Source organism: Onychomys torridus, chromosome 15 (genome assembly GCF_903995425.1).
Source record: "Onychomys torridus chromosome 15, mOncTor1.1, whole genome shotgun sequence".
Lineage (NCBI taxonomy): Eukaryota > Metazoa > Chordata > Mammalia > Rodentia > Cricetidae > Onychomys > Onychomys torridus.
In genome coordinates, this window is record NC_050457.1 from 13,410,759 (window position 1) to 13,428,140 (window position 17,382).

General features: G+C 38.0%; 1 protein-coding gene across 2 annotated transcripts in view; it reads right to left on the reverse strand.

The window, feature by feature from the left end:
* Nucleotides 1-17,382, reverse strand: part of Vcan (versican) — a 100,349-nt gene that overhangs the window by 44,302 nt on the left and 38,665 nt on the right. For both annotated transcript variants that reach the window (XM_036206889.1, XM_036206890.1), the window contains exon 7: nucleotides 10,704-13,613. In XM_036206889.1, coding sequence (XP_036062782.1) covers nucleotides 10,704-13,613 — 2,910 coding nt within the window. The remainder of the gene's footprint in view (nucleotides 1-10,703; nucleotides 13,614-17,382) is intronic.

Below are 17,382 nucleotides of genomic sequence, written 5' to 3' on the forward strand. Positions count from 1 at the left end.
TCTTCTTATAAGCATCGACATTCAACATCCAAAGAGAAAAATCTAGTTGAGGACAATCAAAATGATCTTTTTTTCCCAGTTCCAGTCCCACTGTGCATCAGCACAATGCTGCCTGAACTACTAAGGCAAACCCTGTAGATGTGGGTGAACATTTTTCTTATGTCTCCATTTATCCTAACCTATACACTCAGATTGTATTTATTCAAGCTAAGGCATATGGGTATTCAAATGATGAAACTTATTAATAATAATAATTATTATTAGATGCATGCCTAATTCTGGTGAACATAAAAGCTTAAAACTATTACAGGCTTTATCTGGCACAGATGTTGCAATTAATCTTTAATACCAACTTGAGAAAAACAATTAAAAGCCTAGCCTTTCATCAAAGCATCATTCAAATGATGTCTGTCTAATATTAGTTGTCACTATCTTATAGTAAACGAAGATACAATAAAAACTTCAGAGAATTTGAATGAAGATACACTTTGTCCTATGAGAAGGGAAATGTAAAGACAATGTCCAAAGCATATCAAAGACACATTTAAATGCCTTTGCATGTGAGTCTCTTTAAATATAATGTCAATAATTTGATCACTGAAACAAATACTTTCTTATCATCAAAACTATTTGAATTTTGTTAAATAAGAAATAGATTAAGCTATAACTTCAGCATACATTCATGGAAATTTAAGTAGAGGTTCACAAAGTACCTGTCATAAATGGCTTTCACTTTCATGAGTTTCTTTTTGTGTTGCTTCATTCATATATAATATGCTCATTTGATAATTGCTGTTAATTTTTTGTCAGTCGCTGGATATATTTTAGTTTTACTGTGTATTTATGGATGGTAGAGTGGTTAGCATAAAAAAGTGGTTTTCTGAATAACAAGAGCACCCAAAATCCCAATATAATATGGAAACCACAGTCTTCATGTTGTATGGATTCCTAGAAACTTCCCTACTCAATAAAACTTAACTAAAACAAAAATGCAGAATGAGAGTAAACATTATTGTTCCCGTTTTCTGAAAGGAAGGTCCTCACAGGTTGACAAATGATCATTGCTCAGGCTGTGTCAACTTACACATAATGTCCTTGGATTTCTTAACATTAGTTTCAGGATGGGAAAAAGTTAACTACCTAGGGTTTTGAATTAGCATGTTTTTCACATTTTTATTCTATCAGTATGTATCTGGTTTGTTCCCGTGCTTTCAACATTTCACGAACAGGGGCAGAGTTTATATAAAATCTATCTATGCTATGCATAAAAGGGTGAATTCTTCCCTGTCACATGGCCTGCCTGCACTGCCATCAATATTTCCTTACAATTCACCAAACCCTACTTGGTCTTCTTTGTTTATTCATTCTCCAAAATGACTCTTCCGTCCCCTTTGCAGGCACCACCCCCACCCACCACACATATTATTAGAGAGTTGTAAGAGCTATAATTAGGGCAACCAGAAAAGTTTCTTTGTAGCATATGGTAGGGGAGGGGACACCTTTACTATTGTCAAAGTCCTGTCTCCTAGCAAAATAGAGATCTGCTTTATTTCACACTAACAAGAATGACTTCACCAAATGACTGACACTACAGGTTCTTAGAAGAATGAGCCTTTATGGAAGACTGTTTTATTTCAGAATTTTACTCTAAGGATAATATAACTTTTATTTAGACTTCAAGAATCAAACCACAGAACTCTGTAGGCTGCATGTATAATCTTTTCTGTGTTTATATGAGTGTATTTTAACAGCTTGACTTGAATATACTAGTACCGTGGTTAATGGGTTTTTTAATGACATTTCACACAAGGCTTTATGGCTAACTGGCCTTCAACTATTCACCAAGTATTTTTAAGTACTTCTCAGCAGAATTTTGCAGACATAGCACAAGTCTGACAGTCCTTCTGTAACCAGACACAAAACACAGTTGCTGGGATGCATAGGCGACTGGTCAAGGATCAGATTCTCTTCAGGGAATTTTATAATTTCAGTTTAAGAGTCTTTAATTAAATGCAAGCTATTGCAATCTACTCAGCAGAAATATTTAAGACTGAATTGCCTTTAAGATGGAATTTGTTCTAATATATAATAAAAATATCAGGTTTCCTTATTCCAAAAATAAAATAGCCAAACTGTAGGGGCTTGAAAGAGCTTGCAGATTTTAAAGTGAAGAATCATGAAATTCCTCACAATATTAAATTCTTAATCATATATCTGTAGACCCAAATACCAGACAGAAATCAATGTTTCATTTTGCTCACCTTCCCCCATTTATTAATTAAAATAAAATAGTAAGTAGCACTATAAGAGAAAAAAATATGTGATTTCTCAATCAAACTGCCTAAGAAATCCTGAATCTGCAATATTGTTTTAAAATTTGTAACATTATAAATTGTCCTAGCTTGATATTCTAAGCAACAATGAAAACCAAGATACAAATACCCTCCCAAATGTTGTTAGTCACTTTTGCTCCTTCATTCCTTCAGTGCTTAGGTAGCATGTGATGCTTCTATCAATACAGTCCTCTAGAGAGGTCAACAAGGTCAAAGATTGGGAGTTCACTGTGTTCTGTGACCCTTGTCTCCTTATGGCTTAGCTAGCCTCAGTCTACTTGGAGCACCACTCAAGCATGTTGTCTCACCCTGACAGCCGTGGTGTGTTGAGCACAGTGCACCTATTGCTCTGTTCACAAATTTCATACCCAGAAAGAGTGGTACATATATCTAAACAATGGCCTCATTTTGAAGAGGCAGGCATGTTACAGCAATGGTAAGCAGGCATCATATCTTTTCTTGGCTTCCAATAATCCTTGAAGTTTCTTCAAGTACAAAGGCTGAATTTAGATACAATCATCTGGGCTGAGTACACTTAGAGAGACACCACCATGTATAGGCTCTTCTTCCTCCAAAAGGGACTAAGGGATTCTATTCTCATTTCAAAAGAGCAAGAGATTTCTTAGACAGCATTTACAAGCAATCAGAGACATTTGAGAAATTTCTAAATAGTAAGAAGGTGCTACATGAATAAAAAGAAATTTAGGCTTCAAAATGATTCCCAAAACAATTCCCCTGTAGGCGGATCCAGGGGATGGTCCAGGAGATAGCCCCACACTCAAAGAGTATTTGACCAACACAAACTTAAGCAGATAGGTTGAAAAAATAAAAAGATGATATGAATGAACACTGGTTGCTCTTCCATAGGATCTGGGTTAGATTGCCAACACCTACATACCCTCTCAAAAGCTGACTATAACTTCAGTCTCAAGGGATCCAACACCCTCTCTGGCCTCCATGAGTACAAGGCATGCACGTGGTACACAGACATACATTCACGAAAAACAGTCATAATTTTTTATTGAGTAAATAAAGTCCAACCATAAAGTGGAACATTATTCTCTCTCTTTTTTTTTTTTTTGCTTTAGTTTTCTAGTACTCAAGTCCTTTGAAAAATATACATACATACACATAGTAGAGAATTTCAGGCTTTGAAAATCTAGAGAGTCTGAATGTACAAACATAGTCTCAATATTTTTTAATTATTCACTGTCTTTACAAATCTATGTAGGACTCTATGAAGGCAGTGAATACTAGTTCTTTTTTTTTTTTAATTCTTCAAACATAAATGAATTGAACAAACTTACTTGATCAGAACAAAGAAAAAGAATTATTGTGTCATTAAGGCATCAACATTAGTTCCTGTGTTTTCAGACAGAAGTAAACAAGGATCTAGCAAAATGAGATATGCAGCAGTTCTAAGAAACTAAAAACGTGCTGCCCGTTCATAACTACAGCTTAGGATTTGGCAAAAATTATTCCTGCTAGTTTGAAAGTACATGTGAGTCATAGATATTTCATTCCGTTTTCTTCGTCATTTATAGATATCAAGGTGTAGTAAGACTTGTGATAAACACTACACTTGCTGACATCTGGCCAGTGACTACAGGCTCAGTGAAGAAAGTTTAAATCAGACAAGCTCCTCACCCTCAGAACCATCAAGTACAAATTCACCTGACAAAGGCTGGAGACAGCCTCTCCACGGGAGCACAAGGCTGAGGCAGCTGTTGTGTCTCAGCGGGCTGTAGAGTCCAGAACTTTCATGTTATTAGATGTTTTGCCTAGCAAAACTATTTGGGATACATTTAAGACTACAGATGCCAAATATGAACAATATCTCAAGCAGATTTCAAAAAGGAAATAAATAGCGATGCTCACATCTCCCATTAGCAATTCAGATCAGTTGTCTGGGTGGTTTGAGCCGTGACTACTTTATCTGATCTACAGCCAAATGCAGAAGCAGTGTGGTTAAATGATGCATTGGGAGATTTCCCTCTGTCCATCAAACTGTGTCAAGCAGCAGCATCTTGGAGGATCACCTGCTGGTACCTCAGGTTGGTTTGGTTGTGGACCCCAGGAAACCTGAGCGATGCTCAAGGATGGGATGAACATCACAGTTTTCTCTGAGGTGAGTTCTGAGGCTTTGTCTAGTACAGACACTTCTGACCTACTTCAGCTTGTTCCTTATTGTGTTGATGAAAGCATGGCATTCTCTTTCTTACATCCTTATTTACTGAGTGTTCAAGTTGTCTAACTAAACTGTAAATCATACTGCTTTAATTCCCTAGCTACATGATGGCTGGATCGAATGAATGTCTATGGGAGGTAGCATGAAAAGATGAACAGGGAATTTTTTATCTGCAGATAGTAACACAGGCTCCCTAGAAAGCCAAGAAATATGACTATTGAGAGTGAACATAAGAATCATACTGTGTTCCTGCATGTTCCTAGAAACACACATTAGTATTACATTTTCACAGACCGAGAGTTTGAAAGTTTCTCCCTTACTGCAGGGAGGCTTTATATTTTCCAGTCTTCTATTTAAACTTTATGTCATTTATGGAAAAGTATTACATATAGCCCTGATCATTCAAAGGGAATATAGGTTGTATTGATTTATTTTCCTCCTCCAACAGATCAAATCTATCTTAACAAGTATTTAAATCCTCTTCTTGCTACTACATGTGTTTCCCTCCTGATTCATACTCAAGATTATTGGTACCATCTCTCCAAGGGACACTCTTTTAAAATAAGGTAGCTGGAGTCTCAGTCCTTCATGGGATGCCCTCATACAAAGGGATATATTTCTTCTCACATCAACTGTTTTGGGAGAATCATAATAGCTCAATGTACCTAAAAACATGAATATATCTGCTTTTACTAAAACACATCAGTACCATAACCAGTCCCACGCCCCACTAATCACCATCACTATTCTTGGAATTGATCTACAAATGAGGTCACTTTATTAAACAATTATATGTGTATAACGGAAAACTGGCTTCCCTGAGAAGTAATTCTATGCATTTCTAAAATGACCAAAATTGGCAAATTTCCTTTAAAATATAAAAATTTCGGCTTTACCTCTTTAAAACAACATCCCAGAGAATTTTGTTTTTCTTTCCCTTCTTGCTCTTTCCATTCACATTTCTTCCCTTAGCTAGCCTCTTGCTGAAAATGTTCTGAATACTATCTGGACTCCTGTGTCTGTTTCCTGGAATCAATGCACAAATGAAAGACACAGTTTCCCTCACAGCACCCAAACAACACTGGCCAGTACCCCATACTTTATGAAAACATAAGGAGACATTAGGCCAATGCATGGAAACATTTAAAAGAATTTGTCAAAGGACCATTGTTGAGAAAAGAATTAAAATAGCAGGCTGGAGAGATGGCTCAGAGGTTAAAAGCACTGGCTGCTCTTCCAGAGGTCCTGGGTTCAACTCCCAGCAATCACATAGTGGTTCACAACCATCTATAATGAGATTTGGTGTCCTCTTCTATCATACAGGTATCTGTGCAGGCAGAATACTGTACACATAATAAAAAATTACTTTAAAAAAGAATTAAAATAGCTATTGTCATTATCAGCTCTTTTTTTCATGCACATAGAAGAGCTTGAAGCTGCTGGGTTCTGCTCACAGACCCTATGGAATCAACACTACAGTAAAATTATGGGGGAGTTGTAGCTCCTGAGGAGTTGTACTCAGAATGGCACAACTATAAACCAACAGGCAGCACGGAGACTAAACTTTGAAATGCTCTTTCAGCCAAGAACACACAAAATTATAGTTCCATTTGGTTCCTTGCATGATAAGTAACATATTGTTTAATGGCACAGATATGTCAACAAGACTGAAGCAACATTGGCCTACCTGGTTTCATTTAGCATAATGAACAGAGACAACAAAGGTACCTATTAATAAATGTATATCTTGCTGGGCAGTAGTGACGCACACCTTTAATCTCAGCTCTCAGGAGGCAGAGGCAGATGGATCTATGAGTTCGAGGCCAGCCTGGTCTACAAAGGGAGTTCCAGAACAGCCAGGGCTACATAGAGTTACCCTGTCTTGAAAAGCCTAAACAAACAAACAAGCAAACAAACAAATAAATAAATGTATATCATTAAGTGAGCTAAAGGTAGTCATAATCATTCTTACTGAAAATATATTTGGGGGACTGGAACAATGATCCAGTAGTTAAGAACACTGGCTGCTCTTCTAGATGACCTAGGTTCTATTCCCAGCACCCATATGATAGCTCACTCACATCTGTCACTCTAGTTCCAGGGGAATCTGAAACTCTCTTCTGCTCCCTATAGGCAGTACCAGGTGTGCAAAGTAGTGCACACACACACACACACACACACACACACACATATACACACAAGTGTGGCAAAACAACCACACACGTAAAAGACTAAGATAAAATCAATTTTTAACCAGAAAGTGTGTTTCCCCTTTAAATATTCAGCTCATTCAGGTATGCATGCTTCTGTGTTGTTTCAGTTATGTCTGCAATCCCCTTTTCTTCTGGGCCAGAGGAACACGGCGTCCCAGAGGCTAGCTCATCCACCCAAACACTAATCAACACAGGCACTATTTTTTATAACACATGGAAGCCCCCAGAAGATACTGTTTGAAGAATGAGATCTGGTCCTCTATTTTAAAAAAAGTAAATTACTTTACATACAGTTATAAAATTCCATAAACATAAAATGTGATTTTTTAAAAAATAATATAAATAGTATATATTGGGTGAAAATTCACAATTAAAAGTAAATACAATTTTAGAAGAAAAATAATTTTTGTCCAGAATTAAAGCAAAAAAAAAAAAAAAACCAGTAAAAATTATGTAAGACTTTCTTATATAATCACCTTAAGTACGAGGTAAGCAGTGTCCAGTGATTCTAAGTGTTTGTCCAGACTCCTCGTTAGAGTTACTGCCCCGTATTGTTCATCTGCCCAACAAGGCCAAAGTTCTCAAAAGCAAGACCATGGCGTTGTGTTTATGTTTCATATTTTAAAATAGTAGAAGAAATAGAGCCGATGGGAGCCATTTCTAAGTGGTGTTACCAATAAGGGGCAGTAATTCTATATACCAATAAGGGAAGCTGAGCAAATGAGTTCTAATGGAGAGGCCAAAATACTGTCCTTGTCAAAATCTGACTGATGCACATATTACTACATTAACAATTTCATCAGAATCTTACATTTATGTAATTCCTGTCTAATGTTTAGTTTTACACCTGTCTTATACTTTTACACTTAGGATGACAGAAAACCAGTAAAAACATTTTTAAAAGAATGCCTAGCAGGATTAGGCAGAACGGACACATGGGGGCATATATAGGCCTATATCTGGAGGTTTGGGCTATGAGTACTGACATGATGTTGGCATTTAAAATCTGCACATTTCAAAATTATTCTTTGACTTTAAAGATACTGCTACATTTGGTTTTTGTTTGTTTGTTTTTGTTTTTGCAGTTCCAGTACAGTACCGTGTAACATTTCAGGTAATTTGCCTGAGTCCTCTTTACAAACCACAAAACAAAACAAGAAAAAACCAGACATAACTGGAGAAACTCTTCCCAGACTTTCAAATCCTGTAGCCTTCATAAACATTCACAAAGAAAGCCTTTTAATAATTTTCCCAAGTGCAGGTGTGCAAATTACTCCTGAAATAGGCGAGTCAAGTCTTCAGCACTCTTGAACCGCTGTTAACCACACCCCACAGCATTTTTCAGCTCATAAACCCTTTACAGGCTGTGAAACTCCTTCAGATTTTTAAACTGTTAACCACAGTTGCCCTCCAGCAGCAGAGCCTACACTGCCATTAACATCCATCTGAGTATATGACGTAAGCAAGCATTGAGTAGCATGTTTTGTTTTATGGTATTTCATAAAAATCAAGCTTTATATCATGCTCTGAGTGCAGCAAAAAATATGAATGCCTTGGTTTGGTGTAGCTTGGGTGGCATTTTTACTTACTTGGATACACAGTATACGTGAAGGTCAATTTTACTCTGGTGAAGAGGTTTATACAATGGCACATATACACCGAGGATTTTCCAGTCTGGAAATATAAAAATGTTGGGTTTCCAGGCTTCCCTCATTAACACACCTGCCTTAGAGTTTAACTGAACATCTGGGTGAGGGTTTTCATGAGCAAAGTTCAAAATACTGGGAAAATTAAATTATTGTTAGAAAACTAGCAAAATTTGTAAATTGAGTAGTTGGGTCTAAGCAAATCTTACTGCCTTCTGAAAGTAACAAGCCGTGCTATCATTCTTAAGGAGAATGAAAATCTAGAACCCATAAAACCAGATGATAGACCGCCACAGTGTTCCTTGCTCCATCGCATACTGTAATTCTCCTGCCTAGTGGAAATGGCCAGCTATTTCACAATTTTCTCAGAATGTCCTGTCAGCATAGCCCTAGGATTTAGAAGTGGAGGGAAGGAAACAAGCACCCAGGTCCAGCTGACGGGAGACCACGAGGCACATATAAAGGCCTCTTCTTCATAAACTGTTAACAGAGTTAGACCAGGCAGCCCCTCCACTTGAACTGCCATTTATAAAGTTTGCATTTTTGATTTTCCCTAATAATTGCCATTTCTTGGTGAGGGAGGGTGGGGGGTGGGTTCAAGTTGTAGCCTATTTATTCCATTTTGTAGTTAGAATGCCCTAACCTGAATGTACAATTTCCCATTCAGAAGAGTTGTTAGGCGCCGTATATTTCTGTTTTCGTAATGTTTGATACAATTTCATACTGTTTTATACATTTGATACAACTTAGTATGTCACTACCAATAAAGTAAGATAAATTGATAAGATTTGTACTTATTTGGTATGTTCTTTTTGCATTCTTAAATCAAAGGTTGATACCGATCTCCTCTCACCTCTATTTCCCCCTAAGGTTACAGTTTTGTGTTCCTTTTAATTCTACTAACAGCAATCCTCACTCCTACTTGATAACACTTCTGTTTTCAACTCCAGTTCTGAGAGATGTAGAAGTAATGTAGAAGACAGGATATTATTTATGATTCACAAAATACTGTACTTATAACAAAAGCATGTTTCATTCCTGGCCTCTACAAAGCTCTGCTGGGAACAGAGGAGTTGATAATGCAGGGCTGTGTAATCGATTATTCACGCTATGCAAATATTTTCACATCAAGAAAATTCTGAAGAACAGCAACTAGTAGAAGTCATGAAGTCTCTATCTACAACTCTAGATACCAACTAAATCAAGGGTACAGATACCTGTTCACTTTCAACAGGTGTACTCCTGATCACCATAATGAAAATGTCATCTCTCTTCTGCATGATACTCAATAGGGCATATCCCAATATCAAGAAAGAAACTGAAAAAACAGGCATCCTTCCCATGTGGGCCACAGAAAATTAAACATTCATTCATTTAATACTTATATTCAAATTTGAACCAAACAATTTAAGAAAACTTGTAGACTTAAGCTCTAAATTTAAAGGATCCAAACAAACATGAAACAGTCCATCAGACTGTCTGTGCTACATAGTCTCAACTCAGCTTTCCAAACTTAACGTGATGGTCTACTCTCACTTCTACGTAAGAACAAGACATGTTTGATAATGACAACCACAAGTATCAATCAATGCAAATAAATGGCTCTTAGAGGAGACAGTGAAATCACAATAAAAGAACATCATGACCTAAGTTATAGGAATAAAAGGTAATATTTACAAGTCCACCTACTAAAGTTATATTTGTTAATGATTCCAAGCAGTTCCTAGAACTTAGCTAGATTGTGTTGGTTCTAAACAGTTCAAGCCACATTTTGAAAATATACTAAAAACAGTCAACATCTTGAAAACCTTAAATTTAGATTAAAGTAGAACTATTACCCATTCCACAACTTATGTGATAAACCTGCAAAATCCTGGAAGAGAAAAAAAACAAACAAATCTTTAGAGATATTTTGGTCAACCTTAGGGATATGCAAAATCACTGAGCTGTCTACATTGTAAGTGCTAGAGGTTAATGGTTGCAGACCAATGGAATGTTAACACAGTCTAGAGCTACACTTGAGTAGTAATGTATGGAAAGACACTGGAATTAAAACACTTTGTTCTGCACGTTCTGAAGTGATGTAACAGTGATGAGGTGGTTGTATTAGATGACAAAGCAGGGCTTCTCTTATGACTTTTAAAATAAAACTGTATCTAACATTCTTCCAAACAGTTTATAACATAGCTTTCCAATTCTTGTACAGATGCACGAAGCTAACATATTTTTGACACTCCAGTTATCATCTAATGGCAGCATTTCATATGCTGGTTATTTTAACTTGCAAGATAAAGTGCTGATTGCCTTGAAAGCAAAGACTTACCTGTCTTGTTTTCTCTGACCTCAATAATATACACATTTATATCAGGCTGGGATTTTGTCCCTGACGGAGGTGGTGGAGTAGACAATGCCTGAGGTTTGGAGGTCGTTTTTCTTGCCACAGTGGATGGTCCTGTTGGCTGTGTTACGGGAGGCCTTGAGGTCATGTGATACTCCTGATCAATATCAGCTTCCGTTGCCTTAGCTGTGATATCGATGGGGGTTGTGGAAGGGTGCTGTGTTACAGATTCCCCAGGAAGTGTAATGTCACCCGTTGTCCTCTCACTGGGCTCCCTCTCACTGACAGGTGGTTCTTTGGTGAATGAAGAAGAGGGCTTGAATGGTGGAGTTCTGTGAAGGCTGTCTACAGACGTGAAGGCACTGATATCACTTGGAACTACTGGAGATTCTGGGAGTTCGGTGGCTCTGGGCCTTTCAAATAATCCTGAGCCTAAATCTGCATAGTCTGGGGTTGGCTTCTTTCCTTCCTCAGTAGCTTCCTCCATAAGCTGTGTGACATGAGTCCTGAAGGGCCTCAAAGTTGATGCAAATTCCGTTAGACTACTACCTTCTGCTTCATAATTTAATTCTGGCTCTGTACTTAGAACACCTTTTGGCCTAGTGGTTGATGTTAGAGTTACCATTGTCTCCATTTCCACTTTGTGCTTTGTTATAGCACCGGGTGGAGAAGATGTGCCATGCTCAATTGTTCCCACTACAGTTGTTTCTAAAACTGGGACTCTCTCAAACCCTGTCACCCATCTGTCTTCAGAGACAGCAGTGTATGCTGATCCCTCCCCCTCTTCTGTTAACACTGTTGTCTCCTTGGTCATTAGTGCAGTAGAACTTATGGTTTGTGGTTCTTCCGGGGTTTCTCCCTGTATGATTTCTGTTGTTCGCAAAGCTTCAGGAGATGTGGTTGCTTCCAGGTGAGTCTGTTCAATGACATCCTGATCAGATTTGCCTAGAACCTCAGATTCCAGGGGAACAGAGGATTCCAACACACTCCATTCCGTCTTGGGAAATACAGAAAGAGGACTAGTGTGGGACATGTCTACATAAGTGGTGGGCTCCTGGGTGCTACTATAATTAACAAATGCCAGTCCTTCCACGTCGGAGGTGTGTGCAAACGGGGGGACAGTAAAGACTGGTTTGGAGGCATCCATATCTTCGCCTGAAGCACTTCCTTCCACAGTTGCGACAGTGACTTGGTGTCCCATGCTTGTGGCGGGCAGAACTCTGTCTTCAGTTGTAGACTCTGTCAAAGTAGACTTTTCAGCACTGCCAAGTGATGTAGCTGGCTGAAACGTGACTGTAAATGCTCCCGACGTTGAATCTGCCTCCGAAACCCTTTCTAATGGTGTTTTAGTACTATCTGGGAAAAGAGTATATCGGTCTCCTACATCTGTGAAACTTGGGGTTTCTTTATCCTCCCCAATTGTTCCCATAGTGCTAAGTAAGACAGGGGGTAATTTAGTAGAGCCGGCAGGTTCTGTTGAGGCAGAAGGTTTGGAAGTTGAATTATCTTTATCCCATGACCATTTTGATACTGTGACCACTTCCACATTTAGAGTACTGTGGGTCAAATGGGCTATTGTAACATCTTTGTGGTGCTTTGTAACATCTGTTTCTAATCTAGTCAGAGTCGCCATTTCTTCTACAGCTCTTGCATCTGTTGGCTTCACACTTAACTTCCCAGTTGTCAATGCTGGGGAAACAGATTCTTCCACTGAAGGATCTGTAAAATGATTTTTTTCTGGTGAAGCTGTAGAGGGCTTCATTCCAGAGAAGTCTTCTTCTATTGTACCTGTAAATGGATCTTTAGTGCTCTTCTGTTGTATCTCATCAACTGTGTAAGTATCTCTTTCCAACTCTGGTATTGGTGTTTCTGTTCTTTCACTTCCGTGCACCACTCCTGTGTGTAATGGGGGATAAATAACTGTGGTTATTCCCTCTACTGATATCATGTCACCAGAATAGGGAGGCAACTCTACTTCTGTAAGATGCTCTGATGGAAAGGGGGTTGTAGGCTGTGGTTGACCAAAAGGCTCTTCAGTCGTTTTACCATTGGCTTTTTGTTCTTTCTCTTTATCTATGAGTGATCCATCTATGGCAAGCATACTTACAGGTGAAACAACTGTTGACAATGAAATGGACTCTAGGTCCCCTGGCTGGGAGTGAGTAGAGTCTTCTGATGTCTTTGATATTGTGATGACTTCTGGTATTTGGCTGAAGACCTGGGTGCTCTGACCAGATCTAACTGTCAGAGTTCTGTCTTCATCTTCTCTCAAGGTGAATCCATAGTGACTTGTGGTCTCCAGTTCAGGACTGGTGCTTACTGTTGGCATTTCAGTTTTGTGTTCTGGGGTCACTTCCATGGATTCAAATGTTGTTTCAGTTTCTGGCAATACCTTGGAAGAAATGTGCTTTGTGATTTCTGTGGACGTTACTAAGGGGCCCACTTCTATTTGTTCAATCTGTGTAACTGATTCATGTGTTTGCATATCCTCTGTGATTCCATCCTGTGAGCCAGTAGCATGTTGGGAGATGACAGTTGTACTATGGAGTCCTTCCTCCTTAATTTCAGATGTATCTGGCATTCCAAGTGGTCCCGACCCAGAAGGTAAGTAGTCATCCATATCCCAATGGTTCTTGGTACTCCTAGCAGGGGTAGGTGATTCAGTGGCTAATCTGTCTGTGATAGCCTGAGACTGGACTACAGATTTCTGTTCAAAATTGACTATATTTCCTGCAGGAGGGAAGTGTGTGGTAATGATAGGTAATTCGGTGACTAATGGAATGGTTGGTGTAGCTCTGTCAGGTACCATGTGTGGTTCTTTGGATAAACTGGGTGATGCAGTTTCTGCGAGGATATTCATTTCGATGGTGGTTGCCTCTGATACATTCTGTTTAGCTAGAAAAATAATTTCAAAGAGTTAATTAGACACGTCACTAATAAGGGGTTGTATGACCAGTGTTTAAGTGTTGCTCTGTATTTTTCAGTGGACCAAGTGATCTGTGATACAATGGAGTCTAAAATCTAAACTTGAAATTAATTAAAAGGAAGATAATTGATCACTTAATAGTCACAAACTGATAAGTTGCTTTGTATTGTAAGTGTTATTACACTTGATTGTATAAATAATTGTTCTCATAAAAAAAATGAACATCATGTGTTTTAAGATAAGTAGATGCCCAAAAGTTATTAACACAGAATTTTCATAAATGTTTATCTGTAATGAACAACAGTAGTGACATGAGCCTTAGAAGGATAGCTTGGCTTTGTTATCTGGAGACGGATGTCCCCTGCTGCTAGCTTTCTCCAAATAGTGCCTTCTTTTCAAGCTGCATAGTGTCTCAGGGGAGAGGGAGTGTTTCAGACTGCAAAACAACAAAAAGCCACATCAAATGGAACCAAGTTACACATAAACCATGACCTTGTCCATAACACGCAGCCTTTCATAAAAACAGGATATTGAACTTTTAATACCCGCTCTTCGTTTGGTTCCAGGTGTTGGACATTTGTCTTCATCTTCCTCTCAACTCTGGAGGCATGTTGTCAGCAGATCCTACAAAATGTCTGGCAGAAGCTGGTTGTCATTTCCTGTAGTCCTACCGTGTGCTGAACAATCTACACCGTGTTTGTACTTATCCCGGGTCTTGGTTCTCAGTCTCACTTTGGCATGAAACACAAATGCATTGGAAGTAAAGCAGCTATGTGATCATCTTCAGCCTGAAACTACACGCTCCTGGGGCATCCTTGATCATCACAGAGGGGGCACACGCTACTCCATAAAGGAGCCCTGTCACTATAAAATGCTACTCTATAATGACTCCAGGTTTATGGAGAATGGCTGACTTCAGGAAATTTAAGATGTATAGAAGTGACAATATTATATGTAAAAGTTCCTCTCAACACAGAGGAAATGCAGCAGGCTAGCATACAAAGATGGCATTTTCCAAAAGAATCTGCACTTTCTAAAATCAAAATAGGAGTTGCCAGTGAATGCACAAGGAAGATCTGTAAGGAGCCCACATCCACCATCTTGTTACATTGCATATGATGTAAAATCGCTGTGGGAGTAATGCTGCTCCTTGATATTAGAAACTGTTGCATCAGTAGATTCCAAAAACTTTGTATATTCCCCCAAAACACTCACTGAAAACCAAAATCAGGTGCTTTCTGCCTTCATCTCTTCTGTCAGAACTTCATGATAAGATAATATGATTTTATCCTAAATCTGAACAAGGTGATAATGAATTCTAATGGGGCCGGGGGCTGGGATTTGTTATTAGCTCTTGATATTCTCCAAACCATTTTAAAAGTCCAAAAGCATCAGTGTTCTAATGAACATGTGGTGTTCATTTACACTATAATACAAGTTCTTTAAAAATTCATTACTACTTATCCTTTTATATTTAAAAAGAAATTAACTCAAAAGAATACTGGGACCTTGAAAAAGTGTGTTAAACAACCTTTTTCTCCTCTTGTTTAAAAAAAAAAAATGAGCTCTTTCTGTACTTTTTTGCTGGCACAAACATTGGTCAATTTTGATTGACATGAACAACTTAAAGACCTAAAATGTGTCTGACTATTTTTCTTTTAATTCAATTCTCTATCCTCTGAAATTCCATCACCATTACCTCACTTAACTGCCAGATTTTATGTTTGTCTTATAACTGCATTCTTTAGGGAAACAGTAAAAAAAGATGTATGGAGAATGTTCCCATGGAAACATAATTCAAACACTTAGACACCTTTGTATTAGAGAAAATTTAATCATATTATCATTAATAACAGCAGAATGGTAACTTGACTTTTTCCCTCAGAGCATTTTTCATGGCCAATGAAATTAACTTAGAAGAAGGTGACATCACATTGGAGCCAAGTGAAAGGCTGAGGATTAGGTCCTCCTGTTCAACCTAGTAAGTATATAATCCTATGGAAATATTTTTAGAGTGTTTTAAAAATGGACTCAGATTTTAAAATTCAATAAGCACATGTCATTGTCAATTATGACTCTGATTTTCTGTTGCTCTCCTCTAGCCTTGCTGCAGAGTAAGGTGATAAAGCAGCGAGTCTCAGGAAGTCAGTTTTACAAAGCCAGGATTGATGTGACTTTGCTTGCAGGGGAAAAGGAGAGGCTTAATAATTTTAGAGCCCTGTTTAAGAAAGTCTGCTTACAATTAAGTTAATTAATTCTATGACTTGGAATGGAAAACCTCAGACTTCCTTTTGGGGTGGGGTGGCTTTTCTCATCAACCTAACAGCTGACCGCCATCAGAACTCAGTGAATCTGATAATATGTGCCATTTGCTCCATCTATTCCAGAAACGGAAATGATCTTTGAAAACATCATCTACAAAGAAACAGCCTAAGAATAAAAACCACCATTGTATAGCTTTGCTGACGATTATTATAAAGAGGAGAATACAGTTCTAGAGTATTGTGGAAAGTACCCCTCCCCCAGTTTCATTCACATTGAACACTTGGATTTGGAAAGACTGCTATTGCTTTTTCAATGCCATTATTGAGGAAGCCAACAAGAACCCACATGCTTTTTTCCCCACAAATACTCCCTTCCAATCTTTGCAGCTGTCTGCCACACAGATGTTTTACATCAACATGCTTATGGTGTTTTACATCCTATGGACTATCTTCTCCATGCTTCTGTCATGAGACATGAGGCAGATTTTTCCTAACAAAATATAAACCCATATCATCAGCAGAATGGCTAGTTTCACTCCTATATGATCTAAATTTTGGAGAAATGCCTGATTTTAAACCAACCCTGTCATATTATATGTGAAATACACATGAGTGTCAACATGGGAAGAATTGAAGTAGTGGGTGTTCCACAGTTTGACTTGAGGGTCACATCTGAGGAGAGTACTCATATTAACACAGTAGGATTTGAATTTTAACTGCCATTTTAAACTTCTATGAGTGATCAGATGGTCATTAAGTCACATTCAATAAACAGGAAACATTTCGAAATACAAAGTAAGGAGTTATTACATTTGGTACCTAATGGCACATAATTGTTTAGGGCACAGAAAAGTCAATGAAGTGATTATAGACTAGAAGAAAAGCCTACTTATAAACATGAACAAATATATACGAAAGTATATTAAGTGTTGGGAACCAACTGAACCTGCTCTAGACTCTAGTTGCAAACCTAATGAGAGAAGGAAGGACAGAAAAACAAGGAGGTTCAACCCCAGATCAAATGGGAACTAGTTTAGTCATTAGACCTGTCCTCTATGGAATTGTTCCAGTTGGAGGAGATGCAGAGATAATCAAGGAACTATGTTCAATAGAAATGCTGCTATTTGAATTTGATCAACGACTTAAGAGAGTAGTTCAAATTCTACTGTTCAAACTTGGATTAAAAAAACAAACTAAGAGTGAGGGCTAAAGAATATTAGAATGAATTTTTTAGGAAACATGTCATTTTCCCTCTCCTGGAGATCCTTAGTGACATGTATTATGTATTATGACTTGTATTATGAAATTTTCAAAAGTCTTCAATTATTTTCATTCATTTAAATTTGAAGATATTTCACATGGACTTTCAAAACCCTGAACTGAATTCTTTCACAGAATGTTTTTAATCCTGAAGCCAAAGAAAATTAGGAAGTAGACAGTTTTCATCACAGGAATATAGTCAGGAAGGCTATTT